Source organism: Microcaecilia unicolor, chromosome 8, assembly GCF_901765095.1.
Source record: "Microcaecilia unicolor chromosome 8, aMicUni1.1, whole genome shotgun sequence".
Classification (NCBI taxonomy): Eukaryota; Metazoa; Chordata; class Amphibia; order Gymnophiona; family Siphonopidae; genus Microcaecilia; species Microcaecilia unicolor.
The window spans coordinates 232,003,753-232,022,733 of record NC_044038.1 but is presented as its reverse complement, the minus strand read 5'-3'; the positions used below and the strand labels follow the sequence as shown (position 1 = coordinate 232,022,733).

General features: G+C 43.8%; 1 protein-coding gene across 1 annotated transcript in view; it reads right to left on the bottom strand.

Annotated features, from left to right (window-relative positions):
• Nucleotides 1–13,281, bottom strand: part of LOC115476900 — a 43,957-nt gene extending 30,676 nt beyond the window's left edge. Inside the window, exons 1-4 of the mRNA XM_030213474.1 lie at nucleotides 13,252–13,281; nucleotides 11,333–11,485; nucleotides 5,572–5,619; nucleotides 556–708 (exon numbers count right to left, since the gene is read on the bottom strand). Coding sequence (XP_030069334.1) covers nucleotides 556–708; nucleotides 5,572–5,619; nucleotides 11,333–11,485; nucleotides 13,252–13,281 — 384 coding nt within the window. The remainder of the gene's footprint in view (nucleotides 1–555; nucleotides 709–5,571; nucleotides 5,620–11,332; nucleotides 11,486–13,251) is intronic.
• Nucleotides 13,282–18,981: the final 5,700 nt, after the last annotated feature.

The following is an 18,981-nucleotide window of genomic DNA, read 5'->3' as shown; positions in this document are numbered from 1 at the left end:
CACCACTACCTGTCTCCTTCAGCTCCCTTCCTCCCTCCAGCGCTGCCTCTGTCCCCTTTAGTCCAGCCCTCTCTCCCCCTCTACAATGCTGCCTGTCCCCTCCAGTCCAGTCTCTTTCTCTCTCTCCATCACTACCTGTCCCCTTCAGCTCCCTCCCTCCTTCCCCCATGCGGGTCAGGCATTTTATTTTCACCAAATATCCCCCACAGGGCCCTTCCCTCCTATGTCACACAGGAAGTTACATCAGAAGGCGGCACCGGCAGAGGAGGAAAGGCACCGGAGCAGGCCTATGGTGGACCTTTTTCGTTGCTAGGTAGGAAGCAAGAAGCAGTGTGTTGGGGTGGGAAGGGAAGAAGGAGACGCAGGATCCTTTTTTTTTTTAACCGCGGGAGCAAGGCTTTTCACTGATCCTGTGGGAAAGTAAAAAAGTTTTGCTCCTGCAGCCGTGGTAAAATGTAGTACTTTTAAAACCTGCGGCTTTACCGTGGTTTACCATGGAACAGAGGCCATACATTCTTGATAGTCAAACTGAACACTTATTATTCCAAAACTTACAGCATCCAGTACTAAGAATGGAGAACGTGAATTCTTAGTAGCGATCCCTAAAGTCATATTGAAATACTCTTCCATTTTATTCTCGATTTTCATTACGGGGACACCAGAAGAGGAAACGATTGCAATCAGTTCATCAGCAACCCTTGTTTTTAACTGTGGTACAGAAGGAAACAGAAACCAAGTTTATTATTCAAACACGACAGGACGTTTTCCCTGTGTTGTGTTTAAAGCATAATTTAAATATTTGCCGCCTGTTGGTTAGTTTTCTTGGGGGAACCCCCCCCCCCCCCCCCATAAATCAGTAACAATGTGGCTCAGCTTCTAAATGTAGGGGCCCATTTAAAATAAGTATTTTGAGCCCAACGTAGGTTTTCAATTGAAACTATTAAGGCCGATTGCCCATAGAATGTCTGACATTGCTGCCTGGATGTCTCAACGCCACCTGAAATTAAATATGACCAAAACCGAGCTTCTCATTTCCCCCCCCCCCCCCCCCCCAAACCCACCTCCCCGCTCCCCCCGTTTTCTATTTCTGTTGATGGCTCTCTCATTCTCCCTGTCTCCTCAGCTCGAAACCTTGGGGTCATCTTTGACTCTTCTCTCTCCTTCTCTGCTCATATCCAGCAGATTGCCAACATCCGTAAAATCCGCCCCTTTCTTTCCGAGCACTCTACCAAAACCCTCATCCACACCCTTGTCACCTCTCGTCTAGACTACTGCAATCTGCTTCTTGCTGGCCTCCCACTTAGTCACCTCTCCCCTCTCCAATCGGTTCAAAACTCTGCTGCCCGTCTCATCTTCCGCCAGGGTCGCTTTACTCATACTACCCCTCTCCTCAAGTCCCTTCACTGGCTCCCTATCCGTTTTCGCATCCTGTTCAAACTTCTTCTACTAACCTATAAATGTACTCACTCTGCTGCTCCCCAGTATCTCTCCACACTCGTCCTTCCCTACACCCCTTCCCGTGCACTCCGCTCCATGGATAAATCCTTCTTATCTGTTCCCTTCTCCACTACTGCCAACTCCAGACTTCGCGCCTTCTGTCTCGCTGCACCCTACGCCTGGAATAAACTTCCTGAGCCCCGACGTCTTGCCCCATCCTTGGCCACCTTTAAATCTAGACTGAAAGCCCACCTCTTTAACATTGCTTTTGACTCGTAACCACTTGTAACCACTCGCCTCCACCTACCCTCCTCTCTTCCTTCCCGTTCACATTAATTGATTTGATTTGCTTACTTTATTTATTTTTTTGTCTATTAGATTGTAAGCTCTTTGAGCAGGGACTGTCTTTCTTCTATGTTTGTGCAGCGCTGCGTACGCCTTGTAGCGCTACAGAAATGCTAAATAGTAGTAATAGTAGTAGTAGTAATAGAATTGAGACGTCCAGGTTAGGACATGCTCAGTTCCAGGGCCACCGAGGGGGGAAGGGGCATGGGGGCAAGATTCCCTAGGCTCGGGCCTCCAAGGGGGTCCCGACGCCAGGGTTAGACCGCCGGTGCTGCAGTGCCCGGTCTTACGTGCCTGCCTCCTCGGCTCTGGGCCCCCTTCATTCAAAGCGGCAGTCGCAGATCGTGTCTCTTCTGGCCTTCCCTCCCTGTGTCCCGCCCTCATCTGATGTAACTTCCGGTTTCCGCGAGGGCGGGACACAGGGAGGGAAGGCCAGAAGAGACACAATCTGTGTGACTGCTGCTTTGAATGAAAGGGGCCCGGGGCTGAGGAGGCAGGCAGGTGAGATCGTGGACTGCAGCGGTGGGGGGCGGCAGCAGCAGGGGGCGGAGGCGGGACAGTGGGGGGGGGGGGGGGGGGGCCTTGCCCTGGGCCTGGCCTAGTTTCTCGGCGGCCCTGCTCAGTTCCAGTAATATTTTACCGAAGGCTTGGCTGAATGAAGAGCTTTTGGTAAAATATGTATGAGGACCTGCAAGAGTGCAAATGTATTTGCTGGTTCACGCGGTGTGAGCAGTTATTTTACAAATATTAAGGTGGACCAAATGAGCAGCATGAATCCAGCAGCTTTCTCAACCTCTAAGATGTAAGGGGCCCTTTTACTGAGCTGCGTAGGCACCTACGTGCACCCAACGCACACCAATTTGGAACTACTGCCCGGCTACCGCAAGGCCCTGGCGGTAATTTCATTTTGTACGCGCACTGAGTAGCTGCGCCAGACATTTTCCGGCACACGGCGCTAACCAGGCTGTAATCGGCATTGTACGCACACTGATTACAGCCCGATTAACACGTGAGACCTTACCGCTGAGTCAATGGGTGGTGGTAAGGTCTCAGGCCCAAAATGGACGCGCGCCAATTTTCATTTTGATGCACGTCCATTTATGGTCCAAAAAAAGGGCCTTTTTTGCAGGTGCACTGAGAAATGAACCTACACGCGTCTACACAAGTGCAGGCCATTTTTTGGCGCACCTTAGTAAAAGGACCCCTAGTCAGACCATTTTTTGCAAATTTATACATATAAATTGCCACCAATAAATTATTGAGGCCACAATTTTGTCATTTTTTTTTTTTTGAGGAGCAAATAAACAATGGAGGGTTAAGAATGACTCACTTTATCCTTCATGTAAAAACCTGGCTGAAAATGATCACTTTTTAAAAACCTGTGCTTGCCTCTGTACTGGTGCAAAACCCAACTGGGATTTTTTTTCCTTATTTACCTGTATTTTAATTCTACTATCAATACAAATTTTCTTTTTAAAGATTTTATCTATTTTTCGTGAAACAAAAAAAAGTGAGGAAAAACCAAGTAAGGATACAAAAAAACACTTTATTGTATAACAAAAATGACCCGACACGAACGTGTTTCGGCCCTAAGGCCTGCCTCAGGGGTCTTGAGCAATCTCGGATGGTCTAGTGTATGAACATACACTGTTGAAATTTTACTTAAACAAAAACTTCTTTGGTTTTCCCTCTTCTAAAATATTATTTATTCAGTTACCGACTGATTTTGAAACGTCGATGCCAAAAACAGGCCTCCTCTCTTCTAGAATCGTTAATTAAAAAGCCATGTGCAACTTTCTTAAACCATGGTAATCAATAGAAATCAAACAAAATAAAACATGGAAAAGAAAATAAGATGATACCTTTTTTATTGGACATAACTTAATACATGGTACAAATTCTTTGAATAAAAAGAAATTACAGACCTTACTAAGGTGCGCCGAAAAATGGCCTCTGGTAGCGTGGGCGCATGTTTTGGGTGCACACCGATGCATTTTTCAGTGCATCTGCAAAAAAATGCCTTTTTAAAATTTTTTTGCCAAAAATGGACGTGCAGCAAATTCAAAATTGGCACGTGTCCATTTTGGGTCTGAGACCTTACCGTCAGCCATTGACCTAGCGGTAAAGTCTCACGTGGTAACCAGGCGGTAATGACCTACGTGCCTCAAATGCCACTTGGCGCGCGTCCAAAAATAAATTTTTTTGGGATGTGCGTATGGGATGCGCACCAAAAATGAAATTACCACAAGAGCCGCGCAGTAGCCGGGCGCTAACTCCATTTTGGCGCGCATTGGGCACGTGTAGACGTATACGCGGCTTGAAGGAAACAGCACTGCATACCTAAGGGGGTCTTTTACTGAGATGCGTTATTGTTTTTAGCTCACGCTATAAATCAGCTGGTGCTAAATGCTGAAATGCTCATTATAGTAACAGTAGGTGATGGCACAAAAAGACCTGTACGGTCCATCCAGTCTGCCCAACAAGATAAACTCATATGTGCTACTTTATATGTATACCTGACCTTGATTTGTATCTACCATTTTCAGGGCACAGACCGTAGAAGTCTGCCCAGTACTAGCCCCGCCTCCCAGCCACTAGCCCCGCCTCCCAGCCACCGGCTCTGCCACCCAATCTCCGCTAAGCTTCTGAGGATCCATTCTTTCTGAACAGAATTCCTTTATGTTTATCCCACGCATTTTTGAATTCCGTTACGGTTTTCATCTCCGCCACCTCCCGCGGGAGGGCATTCCTATGGGCATCTCGGCATTTAGTGCCAGCTGATTTTCAGCGTGACCTAAAAACGTTAGCGCACCTTAGTAAAAGGTCCCCTGAGTTAGAAAGTTGTCAGGGTTAATGCCATTATGAAGGCTTTAAGCAAAAGAAAGGGCATTGCAGACCTCAGGCCCAGATGCATTAAAGACATTGGTAATTCCCGTTCCCTACCGATTCCACAGCGAATCGGTAGGGAACGGGAATGCATCAACGATAGGGAATGCAAATGAGCTACTCGTTGTAGCTCACTTGCATTCTCTAGTCCTTCGGTACCTGAGTCGGAGAATCGGGATGTCCCTTTAGATTAGGCTTCTCTTCCTGGTCTCTTCAGCCAATCAAAGCGGGCTTAGCTGGCTGTTGTCAGCGAAACGCGCTCTGATTGGCTGAAGAGACCAGGAAGAGGAGCCTAATCTAAAGGGACGTCCCGATTCTCCGGCAACCAGGAAAACAAAAAAGTTTTGCTGTGGAGGGACGGCGAAGACAAAATAGAAGGGGGGAAAAAACACCAGCGCCGGCAGAGCTAAAAAAAAAATGCGAAAAAAAAGACGTCTCTCAGAAGCGCAGGGAGAGTACGTCCTTAAAGGACGCCCCTCACATGCGCTCCCTGTTTTTTTTTTTTTTTCTTTTTTTATCTTTTTTGGGGGCCCTTTTCCTTTCCAATTCCCTCACAGGAGCCCTAACAAGAGGTCAGACATCTCGTTAGGGTTCCTACAGTAAGGGAATCGGAAAAACGGTAGTGCATCTCATTATAATGGCTTTTCAATCATTTGCATTCCGTTTTCGTTGCCTGCTACCGTGGCAGGGAAAATGCCCTTAGTGCATGCCCGGGGTGAACTACTTGCGTTTTAAACTGGCTGGAACCAGTTTAAAACGCAAGTTGTGGGCTCGTTAGGTTTTGTGCATCTGGGCCTCAGTCATAGAAGGACTTTTGACTGTTTTGTGCCATATAGGGGACCTTTTCTTTTTATAAAAGTTTAAGGCTAACAGTTTATAGTAACAAAGCCAAAACTCACTCACATCTGGAAAAAGCTGAGCAAAAACCGTTTTGTCAATAGAAAGAGGAGCCTGTGAGAGAAAAAGTTCATATGAGGTTAGATTATAAATGTTTCATTTCGCATTATGACACATTTCCTGAACTGTGTTGTTAAACTGTTGTGCAATATTTGGCACTTGAGGCTATAAAGAACCACCTAAAGATAGGACTGTGGTTAACTGTAACTGGTTAAGGGGGTCTTTTACAAAGGCACGCTAGTGTTTATAGCAGGGGCGTAGCCAGACACCCAATTTTGGGTGGGCCTGGGCCCAAGATGGCTGGGCAGAAGAACTCCGCCTTGTCCCACAAGTGATTGGGTCTTTCCCTCTCTCGTCTGCATACCATATGGTCTCTCAAACATCCCCCCCCCCCCCCCACATACCTTTTATATAGCAGATTTTTACAAAAATCTGGCTGTGAATACGCACTGGTCATGTTGGCCCCACAGCCTTCCGTCTGATGCAACTTCCTGTTTCCAGAAGAAAGGCTGTGGGGCTAGGGCGAGCACTAAGTCTCAGTTGCTGCTCGCTGCAGGTGAAGATCTGCTATTTAAAAAGTATGCAGGAGGGACAGTTGTTGGGAGTTTTTGGCTGGTAGGGCTTGGGGATCCCTGCCAGCCACATCATAGGTGTGCTGCTACTAGGTGGGCCTGGGCCCACTCATGGCTACGCCACTGGTTTATATCACACACTAATTATTAGCATGTGCTAAACGCTAGAGACACACATAGTAATATATGGGCATATCTAATGTCTAGAGCATGCTAAAAATGCTAGCACGCCTTTGTAAAAGTACACAAGTATTGCCATATTGGGACAGACCGAAGGTCCATCAAGCCCAGCATCCTGTTTCCAACAGTGGCCGATCCAGGTCACAAGTATCTGGCAAGATCCCCAAACAGTAAAAACAGATTTTTTGCTGCTTATCCTAGATATAAGCAGTAGATTTTCACAAGTCCATCTTAACAATGGCTTATGGACTTTTTCTTATAAGAAATGATTCAAACCTTCTTTAAACTCCGCTAAGCTAACCGCCTTTACCACATTCTCTGGCAATGAATTCCAGAGTTTAATTACATGTTGAGTGAAGAAAAATTTTCTCTGATTTGTTTTAAATTTACTACATTGTAGCTTCATCACGTGTCCCCTAGTATTTTTGGAAAGCGTGACCAGACACTTCACATCTACCCGTTCAACTCCACTCATTATTTTATAGACCTCTATCATATCTCCCCTCAGTTGCCTTTTCTCCAAGCTGAAGAGCCCTAGCCGCTTTAGCCTTTCCTCATAGGGAAGTTGTCCCATCTCCTTTATCATTTTCGTCGCCCTTCTCTGCACCTTTTCTAATTCCACTATGTCTTTTTTGAGATGCGGCGACCAGAATTGAACACAATATTTGAGGTGCGGTCAAACCATGGAGCAATACAAAGACATTATAACATCCTCATTTTTGTTTTCCATCCCTTTCCTAATAATACCTAACATTCTATTTGCTTTCTTAGCCGCAGCAGCACACTGAGCAGAGGGTTTCAACGTATCATCAACAATGACGCTTAGGTCCCTTTCCTGGTTGGTGAGTCCTAACGTGGACCCTAAGTGTTGAGACTTAGGGGGTCTTTTAAAAAGGTGTGCTAGCGTTTTTACCACATGCGATAAATAAGCGTTCGCTAAATGCTAGAGATACCCATAAATTCCTATTGGCATGTCTAGTGTTTTTAGCATGCGCTAATCCTTAGCCATGCTAAAAACACTAGTGTGCCTTTGTAAAAGACCCCCTTAACCAGTTAAGTGCTGATTCTGCCCCTGCAATGCCCCCAAAGTAGTTGGTTTTGGTTTTGGGCGCTAACCAAGGTTCGATCTGGTGAAGTGTTGCCAAAAATGCCTCATTAGCCCCGGACAGGTGATTTAAATGGCCAGGACTCAAAGCCTCTCCTGGCTGTTTAAATCATTTTGAATATTGGGGCCCATAGTCTTAACAATGGATTGTAAGGCTGAGAGCGGGAACTTTATTGCTCGTCAGGCTGACCAGATAAAACATGAAAACCTATTAGTTATTGTCTGTACTGTGGAAGGTCAGTTCAGATGACTGAGGAAAGTTTGTTGCCTTGTGGACATGCATTTTGGATAAAATTATTCAGAACTTAACCGAGTTCCTTGAAAGCTCATTGGAAGTAATTACCCAGCGTACGACTCTCCTGGTGACATTCGCACTTGAGTTTGACAGAAATAGTATCTTTAAACTGTATTTTAGACATATGAATGCACAATATTTTGGAGCCAAGATCCAGATATTCCCTGATCGCAATAAAGAGACACACAAGCGTAGATGAGAGTTCATGGTGTTAAAACCGCGAATTCTCACACTGTCTGGGACATTTGTCCTAATATATCCATGTAGATGCCTAGTGTTTTTTTTTGTTACATTTGTATCCCGCGCTTTCCCACTCATGGCAGGCTCAATGCGGCTTACACGGGGCAATGGAGGGTTAAGTGACTTGCCCAGAGTCACAAGGAGCTGCCTGTGCCTGAAGTGGGAATCAAACTCAGTTCCCCAGGACCAAGGTCCACCACCCTAACCACTAGGCCACTCCTCCACTGTTGCTACTATTTGAGATTCTACATGGGATGTTGCTATTCCACTAGCAACATTCCATATAGAAGTCGGCCCTTGCAGATCACCAATGTGGCCGCGCAGGCTTCTACATGGAATGTTGCTAGTGGAATAGCGGAATAGCAACATTCCATGTAGAATCTCCAATAGTAGCAACATTCCATCTAGAATCTCCAATAGTATCTATTTTATTTTTGTTACATTTGTACCCCACGCTTTCCCACTCATGGCAGGCTCAATGCAGCTTACATGGGGCAATGGAGGGTTAAGTGACTTGCCCAGAGTCACAAGGAGCTGCCTGTGCCTGAAGAAGAATTGAACTCAGTTCCTCAGTTCCCCAGGACCAAAGTCCACCACCCTAACCACTAGGCCACTCCTCCACTATTGAAGGAGTTAATTATATGTTCCTTGACCCCCCAAAAATGCAAACATATATAGAATTGAAAGAGCAAAGCGAGATTGATGTTCAGACCTGACGCCCCACTTAAAATATGCTGTTAATATTGGCTAGCGAGTACTTAGGGTTTTCTTCCTCTTAATGGAGTAGAATATACTCAAGTATTTTATTTTCCTTTTTTTTTTCTTTAGTTATACCTAGTTTCTTGCCTCATAGTGTGGTGTTGATTGTGGTCAATATAAAAATTATAGTAATCTGTATAAAGATAGTAATATTTTTAGTCTATTTTCCAAATCTATTACATTTTGTTTTTTAATGAATGTAAATTGTAAAATCAAAAATACAAAAATTAAAAAAAAATTAGTCAAGGAAGCTGTATGTTAGCTGTGAAAGCTCCTAATTTTTTTTTTTTTGGAGTAGTAGATTTTACTAGAAATGTATTTCTTTGTCTTTTTGGGTGGCTGTGCTATTCTATCAATGATTGGAGTTCTTATTTGTTTGTTTGTATGAGAAGTATTTTCTTTTAATGTAAACCATTCTGTTTTGCAATAGTACTACTACTACTACTACTACTTAACATTTCTAGAGCGCTACTAGGGTTACGCAGCGCTGTACCATTTAACAAAGAAGGACGGTCCCTGCTCAGATGAGCTTGCAATCTAAAGGACAAAATGTCAAGTTGGTGTAGTCTAGATTTCTGAGTATAGGTGTGGTGGTTAGGTGCCGAAGGCGACATTGAAGAGGTGGGCTTTGAGCAGTGATTTGAAGATGGGCAGGGAGGGGGCTTGGCGTATGGGCTCAGGGAGTTTGTTCCACGCTTGAGGTGAGGCGAGGCAGAAAGGGCGGAGCCTGGATTTGGCGGTGGTGGAGAAGGGTACTGAAAGGAGGGATTTGTCTAGAGAGCGGAGGTTACGGGTAGGAATGCAAGGGGAGATGAGAGTAGAGAGGGTAGAGGGTAGAGAGAGCATTAAGAAACGGTATATAAAATGAATAAATGATAAATGATGATAATTAGACGCCAATGGTGGAGCATCCTCCTAATTCTGGAAATAAAGCACACGGAGGCAGTTCTATAACTGGGCGTCTCCTATTAGATTCGCCAATGTGATGTAGTGAGCGTCAATTCTACAGTGGCATCTTTGAATGAAGATGCCATTATAGAATGTAGCTTAGGTTGGTAGCATTTCCCCGTAATACTATAAAACACGCTATAAGATGTATGCACAAAATTGAGTGTGCACCCAATTTGCACACGTATCACAATAATTGGCCTTTTAACAAGCAATTGGCACTAATTAGTTTTAATTGACATGTACCCATGTAAATTTAGGGGGTACATGAGCCACACCTAAATTTCATGCATGTGCCGGAAAAAGGGGCACAGAAATGAAAGGGTCATGGGCAGTTTGGTGCGGATCGGGGGCCTGGTTTTTATTTACACACCGAAAGATAGAATAAGGGCGTGGGCATTTGTACCATGTTTTCGTTTGCTGCATGTTCTGAGTTGGACAGCTTTTCTAAAATCTTATTCTTAAATACACAAAAGGCACTTTAATTTAAACGCTCCATTTTAGAATGAGGGGGACAAACAGTACACCCGTGGCCTGCCTCATCTATGGCAAAGGGAAGACATTGCTGAGTTCCAGTCTCAGAGAGCTGACATAAAAGGACCAACCTGTGACTTATGTCACGTGGAGGGGCATAATCGAACGGCGCCGGCCATCTTCGGGGCTGGCTCCGCAAAGGGGCAGAGCCAACTGTATTATCGAAAAAGGTGGCCGGCCATCTTTTCTTTCGATAATACGGTTGGGGCTGGCTAAATCTCAACATTTAGGTCAAATGTTGAGATGGCCGGCTTCGGTTTTCAGCCATAAAGGAAACCGGGCCTGGCCATCTCAAACCTGGCGAAATGCAAGCCCTTTGGTCATGGGAGGAGCCAGCATTTGTAGTGCACTGGTCCCCCTCACATGCCAAGGCACCAACCAGGCACCTAGGGGGCACTGCAGTGGACTTGCTCCCAGGTGCATACTTCCCTTACCTTGGGTGCTGAGCCCCCCAAGTCCACCCTAAAACCCACTCCCCACAACTCTACACCTCTACCATAGCCCTTAGGGATAAAGGGGGACACCTACATGTGAGTACAGTGGGTTTTGGGGGGTTCTGGAGGGCTCAACATTTACCACCACAAGTGTAACAGGTAAGGGGGATGGGCCTGGGTCCACCTGCTTGAAGTGCACTGCACCCACTAAATACTGCTCCAGGGACCTGCATACTGCCGTCAGGGAGCTGGGTATGACATGTCAGGCTGGCCAAAAATTTATTTTTTGGGGTGGGAGGGGATTGGTGACCACTGGGGGAGTAAGGAGAGGTCATCCCCACTTCCGGTGGTCATCTGGTCAATTGGGGCACTTTTTTCAGACGTGGTCATAAAAATAAATGGACCAAGTACAGCCGGCGAAATGCTCGTCAGAGCCGGCCATCTTTTTTCCATTATCGGGCGCAGCCGGCCATCTCGAAACCACGCCCCCACCCCACCTTCTGTACCGTGCCTTGAAGTTTGGCCGGCTCCGCGACGGAAAGCAGTTGGTGCCAGCCAAAATTGGCTTTCGATTATACCGATTTGGCCAGGTTCAGGAGATCGCCGGCCATCTCCTGATCTGTGTCGGAAGATGGCCGGCGATCTCCTTCGAAAATAAGCTGGATAAGGACATAAATTCTGGACAGTTTTCATTACTCACCGTTGAAGTTTCAGTCTTATAAAGGGACAAGATGCTGTTTATAAGGTTCTGTGTCACAGTCAATTGAGCTTTACTTTTGGAGTGTGGCGGTAAAGGAGGAACTGGGTCATCAGGAATTGGAACTGCAGCTCCGTTGGCATTTTTGAGTACAGGCTGCAAAGATATAATATTTAAGAAACCATTGTTGAGAACGCATTTTTAATCTTTCAGCTTTTTCATCTTGGAACACTCTTTCTGGATTCTGAACCCGGCTTTCATTTTATTACTGTTAAATCACTGATGTAACATACATAGAGGGGCATAATCGAACGAAAACGTCTATCTCCATGGGCGTTTATCTCCGAGAACGGGTCCGTGAAGGGGCGGACCGAACTGTATTTTCGAAAAAAAATAGACGTCCATGTTTTATTCGACAATTTGTGAGCTGGGCGTTTTTGTTTTTCAGCGATAATGGAAAATGAAAGCGCCCGGCTCAAAAACGAATAAATCCAAGGCATTTGTTCATGGGAGGGGCCAGGAGTCGTAGTGCCAGGACACCAACTGGGCACCCGAGGGGGCACTTTTACAACAACAAAAAAAAAAAAAAGGTAAAAGAGCTCCCAGGTGCATAGCACCCTTCCCTTGGGTGTTGAGCCCCCCAAATCCCCCTCAAAACCCACTGCCCACAAGTCTACACCATTACTATAGCCCTAAGGGGTGAAGGGGGGAACCTACATGTGGGTACAGTGGGTTTGGGGGGGTTGGACGACAAAGCATTAAGCAGCACAATTGTAACAGGTAGGGGGGGGGATGAGCCTGGGTCCACCTGCCTGAAGTCCACTGCACCCCCTAACAACTGCTCCAGGGACCTGCATACTGCTGCCAGGGAGGTGGGTATGACATTTGAGGGTGAAAATAAAAAGTTGTGAAACATCATGATTTGTGGTGGGAGGGGGTTAGTGACCACTGGGGGAGTCAGGGGAGGTCATCCCCGATTTCCTCTGGTGGTAATCTGGTCATTTAGGGCACTTTTTGAGGCCTTATTCGTGAAAAAACAGGGTCCAGGAAAAGTGCCCTAAATTCTAGCTACAAACGCATACTTTTTTTCCATTATCGGCGAAAGGCGCCTATCTCTGTTCGGGTGATAACCACGCCCCAGTCCCGCCTTCACCACGCCTCCGACACGCCCACGTCAACTTTGTACGCTTCCGCGATGGAGTGCAGTTGAAAACGTCCAAGTTCGGCTTTCGATTATACCGCGTTATTCGTTTTTGGGAGATAAACGCCTATCTCCCGATTTAGGTCGCAATATAGGCGTTTTTGTCTTTCGATTATAAGCTGGATTGTAACATAGTAGATGACAGCAGAAAAAGACCTGCACGGTCCATCTAGTCTGCCCAACAAGATAAACTCATATGTGCTGCTACTTGTGTATACCTTACCTTGATTTGTATCTGCCAATTTCAGGACACAGACCGTAGAAGTCTTGCCCAGAACTAGCCCCACCACCCAAACACCAGCCCTGCCTCCCACTCGGCTAAGCTTCTGAGGGTCCATTCCTTCTGCACAGGATTCCTTTATGTTTATCCCATGCATGCTTGAATTCCGTTACCATTTTCATCTCCACCACCTCCCGCGGGAGGGCATTCCAAGTATCTACCACTCTCTCCGTGAAAAAATACTTCCTGACATTTTTCTTGAGTCTGCCCCCTTCACTCTCATATCATATGTGACATTATCGTGTACGCTCATTCAGTTTTGAGTTTTTTTACGTTCGTCTCTCTATTCAAATATGCAAGAAAAATATAAAGAAAAACCATAACAGATCAACAAAAACAACTCATTAGGAATACATCGCTGTTGAACCTCTATCAATCTTCACCCAGTAATTACGAATAACTTGTACATGTCTTTGTTTTTCCAGGGAACCCCCTTCATACTGGCGATACAAACAAACAGGCCTCCACCATCGCTACATAGAAAGAACTGAAGTATCTTTCCAATGAGTAAGAATTAGTTTAACAGCTACCGTAGCAAATGAAACGATCTTGTATCGGCTGGGGATACATCAGTATATATTAAGGGATTCTGGAGTCCAAAAACCTCGGATATGCGAGACCAGATGCACTCCCAATATTCATAAAGAAAGGAACATCCAAAGAGATGATGCTCAAGGGTGTTCAACTGGATCTTGCATGTCCAACATCTGCTTTCTGCCTCCGTCGAGTATTTAGGACTAGATTCTATATATTCTCTTTCCTGGTTCCCCTGCTCCGTCCGTCTCTTCCCCATCCTCCCCAATAGTACTTGTGTATGTTTTCTGTTGTATTAGCTTAATTTTGCTGCATTGGCATCTGCCTCTGTGGTGCGCTGTAAGCCACATTGAGCCTGACGCTGTTGGGAAAATGTGGGGTACAAATGAGATAATAAATAAATATGCCTAAAAAAATCAGCGCTGAAATGAAATTCACATAAGTATATTCTATTGTTCTGCCTCTCTACTTATGCTCAGGGCAGAAAGGGGAAAGTGAATGGGGGAAAGAGCCCCATGTTTAAAGGACAAGGCATTTCTCAGTAAACAAAAATGGACACATTTAGAATTGAGGATACCCCTAATGAAGTTTGAAGGTAGGCTTTGGGGAGAAGTCTTCATTGGCTTCCAATAGAGGGTTGATGCAAGTTTAAACTCTGCATCTTGTTGGATAAAATGCCTTATGGTTATGCCCCAGATTACCTGGAGGAGCTGTTTGCTGTGGAAACTATAGGCTGCTCACTTAGATCTAGGGATTGTTGTTTATTGTAGTTTCTTACTCTCAGAAATGTGAAGTATATATCTATTCATGATTTGGGTTTTGTTGACTGTTCAGTGCAATGCTGGAACTTACTTCCTCCAGAGTTGACTGAGTGCATCCTATTTGAAATTTCGTAAGTTGCTAAAAGCTTATCTATTTTCCATACACTTGAGTTAATTTGTTTGCTAAAATTATTCATGATATGCTAATTTACCTTTGTTTGATTATGTATAATATTGTAATTTTCCTAGTGTTAAGTACATAAGTAATGCCATACTGGGAAAAGACCAAAGGTCCATCGAGCCCAGCATCCTGTCCCCGACAGCGGCCAATCCAGGTCAAGGGCACCTGGCAAGCTACCCAAACGTACAAACATTTTATACAAGTTATTCCCGAAATTGTGGATTTTTCCCAAGTCCATTTAGTAGCGGTCTATGGACTTGTCCTTTAGGAAACCGTCCAACTCTTTTTTAAACTCTGCCAAGTTAACCGCCTTCACTACGATCACATGAACTGTCATTTTCAGATGTGTCAGACTAAGGCACTTACGTTGAATACCATCTGAAGCTCTTCTTCAGTTGTTTCTAACTCCTGTAACGTATATTGCAAAGTGCCGACATTTCCATTTAACTGTATTTCTATGGAGGAAAAGACAAAAAAGTCTAATCAAGTTTATTCGTTAAGCCAAGCACTAGCAATATGTCCACAAATACCATTTTCTAAAATGTGTTTTTCAATCCACATTGAATTTACGCATCAGAGATGCTGAGGCAAGGGGGAACATTTGATGAATTGAAGATTATCACCCCATTGTAACACCAGGATTGTGTGTATCTACTACTACTACTTAACATTTCTAAAGCGCTACTAGGGTTATGCAGCGCTGTACAATTTAACATAGAGGGACAGTCCCTGCTCACGGAGCTTACAATCTAAAAGACAAGTGAACAGTCAGTCCGAAAGGGGAAGTCAAAATGGGGCAGTCTGGATTACTGAACGGTAAGAGTTAGGTGCCGAACGCAGCATTGAAGATGGGCAGGGAGGGGGCTTGGCGTAAGGGCTCAGGAAGGTTGTTCCAAGCATAGGGTGAGGTGAGGCAGAATGAGCGGAGCCTGGAGTTGGCGATGGTGGAGAAGGGTACTGAGAGGAGAGATTTGTCCTGTGAACGGAGGTTTCGGGTGGGAACATAAGGGGAGATGAGGGTAGAAAGGTAGTGAGGGGCAGCAGACTGAGTGCATTTGTAGGTAAGAAGGAGAAGCTTGAACTGAATGCGGTATCTGATTGGAAGCCAGTGAAGTGACCTGAGGAGAGGGGTGATATGAGTATATCGGTTCTGGTGGAATATAAGACGTGCAGCAGAGTTCTGAACAGATTGAAGGGGGGATAGATGGCTAAGTGGGAGGCCGGTGAGGAGTAAGTTGCAGTAGTCAAGGCGAGAGGTAATGAGAGCGTGGACGAGAGTTTGGGTGGTGTGTTCAGAGAGGAAAGGGCGAATTTTGCTGATGTTAAAGAGGAAGAAGCGACAGTTCTTGGCTATCTGCTGGATATGCGCAAAGAAGGAGAGGGAGGAGTCAAAGATGACTCCAAGGTTGCGGGTAGATGAGACGGGGAGGATAAGGGTGTTATCAACTGAGATAGAAAGTGGAGGAAGAGGAGAAGTGGGTTTTGGTGGAAAGACGAAGTATTTCTTATACTATTTTTGGTAACTGTGTTAGTCCACTTTTAAAGATAATAAATAGAAATAAATCAAAACAATGAAAAGAAAATAAGATGATACCTTATATATTGCACTAACTTAACACATTTTTTATTAGCTTTCAGAGGTAACCCTTTTTCGGTTTCTGACCTGAAGAAGAAGGGTTACCTTCGAAAACTAATAAAAAAATGTATTTATTTATTTATTTATTTTATTTATTAGCTACATTTGTATCCCACATTTTCCCACCTCTTTGCAGGCTCAATGTGGCTTACAATATGCCGTAATGATGATCATCATTTCCGGACTGAGAATTACAGAATGTTGTAGAATTTAAGAACAGAAAAATATAATACCACTTAGAAGCAAATAGATATACAATTCGTTTCAATTATTTAAGAACAAGGGTAGTGTATAATGTTCCATAATGACAGTATGATAAAGAAACCAATAAAAAAAGAATTCAGTGTTAACTTGTTCTAGTAAACGTTATGATGTCAGTTCGTTTGAGAAGGATCCTTATGATAGGTATCCTTAAACAAGTTAGTCTTTAGTACTTTCCGGAAGGCTGCCAAGTCATGTGTTGTTTTTATGGCCCTTGGTAATGTATTCCATAGTTGCGTGCAGATGTAAGGGAAGCTTGATGCGTATATAGATTTATATTTAAGTCCTTTGCAGCTGGGGTAGTGAAGATTCAAGAATGTGCGTGATGCTGTTTTTGTATTTCTTGCTGGAAGGTCAATAAGGTCTGACATATATATTCAGGCCTCACCATAAATAATTTTATGAACCAGGGTACAGGTCTTGACTGTAATTCGATCTTTTAGTGGAAGCCAATGTAGTTTTTCTCTGAGGGGTTTGGCTCTTTTGTATTTTGTTTTTTCCAAATATAAGTCTGGCTGCAGTGTTTTGGGTTGTTTGGAGTTTCTTAATAATTTGTGCTTTGCATCCAACATAGATGGAATTGCAGTAGTCCAAATGACTTAACACCATAGATTGCACCAGATTAAGGAATACCTCCCTAGGGAAGAAAGGTTTCACTCTTTTGAGTTTCCACATTGTATGGAACATTTTCTGTGTTACATTCTTCGAGTGAGTTTCTAATGTAAGATTTCGATCAAGTGTAACTCCCAGAAGTTTCAAGGTGTCTGAAACAGGAAGAGTACAGTTCGATGTATTAATATTGGCGTAGTTAATCTTATATCTCAAAATCACTAAGTATCACTCCTAGTATACAATCTATAGGTGAGCGCAAGACCTTGATCTAACATAAGAAATTTATGTGAATAAAATAGCCTCAACAGCCCAGGGAACCTAGCATTAGGACTCCACTGATATGACCAACATCATGGGCTCCTACCGCCTTCCGAAAAAACTCACAAACATCAAAAAAACTCCCACACTTGGGGAGAAAAAGATTCTGTGAGCAAAATACAGAAAACGGGGTATCTTCAATTATCAACAATGATCAAAGTCTATACACCCCTCTACAGAGAGTACTAATGGATATAAGAAACTATAGTATCCATTCCTAGACCTCTCTAAATGAAAACTGGAAAGTTTGTATACTAGGAGTGATACTTAGTGATTTTGAGATATATTATTGCACTCTTGGCAGTTTTAAAATTTTTTTTGTAGTTAATCTTATTAAATTGTGATGAAAGGATAAGGCATTGTGTCTTCTGTACATTAAGCTTCAGTTGGAATGTATCCGCCCATGAGTTCATTATTTGGAAGCTATGATTGATTTTATTTGTGATTTCTGTTAAATCCTTTTGAAATGGGATGTCGATCGCGACATCATCCACATAAATGTAAGGATTCAGACCTTGGTATCATCTTATTTTCTTAGTCTTAGTATTTTTATTAATTTTTGTTACAAGAGTAAAACAAGAATTAACAGTCATGAAACAAGAAACATTGAGCAATTTTGATTAAGAATCCAAGAAGGAGAGAGAGAGAGAGAGAAAAAGAGGATATATAACAAAATATGATTCATGCATAAGCCATAAGTTACACGAAATACGGCAAATAGATAAATGTAACATTTTACACTAGACATTTTTAAAATATAATATAAGTGGAAACCATTTTTTCTTATGCAAAGCAAAACAAAATGATTTTTTTAGCAAAATAAGTTTCAAATTTATAAGTTTGAAGCAACAAATTCTACCATTCTTGGTAAGTAATTTGCAGGCTTATTTTCGAAAGAGAAGGGCGCCCATCTTTCTACACAAATCAGGAGATGGGTGTCCTTCTCCCAGGGTCGCCCAAATCGGCATAATCAAAAGCCGATTTTGGGCGTCCTCAACTGCTTTCCGTCGGGGGGACAACCAAAGTTCCTGGGGACGTGTCGGAAGCATAGCGAAGGCGGGACTGGGGCATGCTTAACATATGGGCGTCCTCGGCCGATAATGGAAAAAAGAAGGGCATCCCTGACCAACACTTGGCCGACTTGGTCCTTTTTTTGTTTTACGACCAAGCCACAAAAATGTGCCCTAAATGACCAGATGACCACCGGAGGGAATCGGGGATGACCTCCCCTTACTCCCCCAGTGGTCACTAACCCCCTCCCACCCTAAAAAAAAACTTTAAAATTGAGAATCTAATAATGAAAATTCAGTTTTCATGTCTGAGAAAGATTTCCAAGTTTGGTTTTTGAAGTCAATAAAATCTTTAAGGGCCCATATTCCTATACGTTGCCATTGAGACCAGGAAACTTGTTTTTTTATCAATTTTAAATTTGGAGTTGTTCCATATAGGTACAAATGTTGTTGCAGACCAAGGAGTGCCTAACGATTTATCAAGAGATGACAACAATTTATGAGTAACATCAATGATAGGACTGGAGATAATATTTTTAGGAAGGCGCAAGCCAACTAGGCAAAGACGCACCATTCAGAGGAGCAATCCATTCCATACCCTGACGTATAATAAAAGCTTTATGGTATACCAGGAGGTCAGGGAAGCTTTAATTTGCCTAAGGAGATTCTGGGCACCTTAAGATTCCACAACAAGTTAGAGAGCAATTTTTCCAACCTTCTACAGAAATAGCAGGGAAAAAGAAGAGGGATCATTCTCGGAGTATATATGATCTTGGGTACTATTGCCATTTTGAAAGTATCCAACCTTCCCCACCATGTTAAATTTAGTGGGGACCATGATGTTAAAGAGGTCTCAAC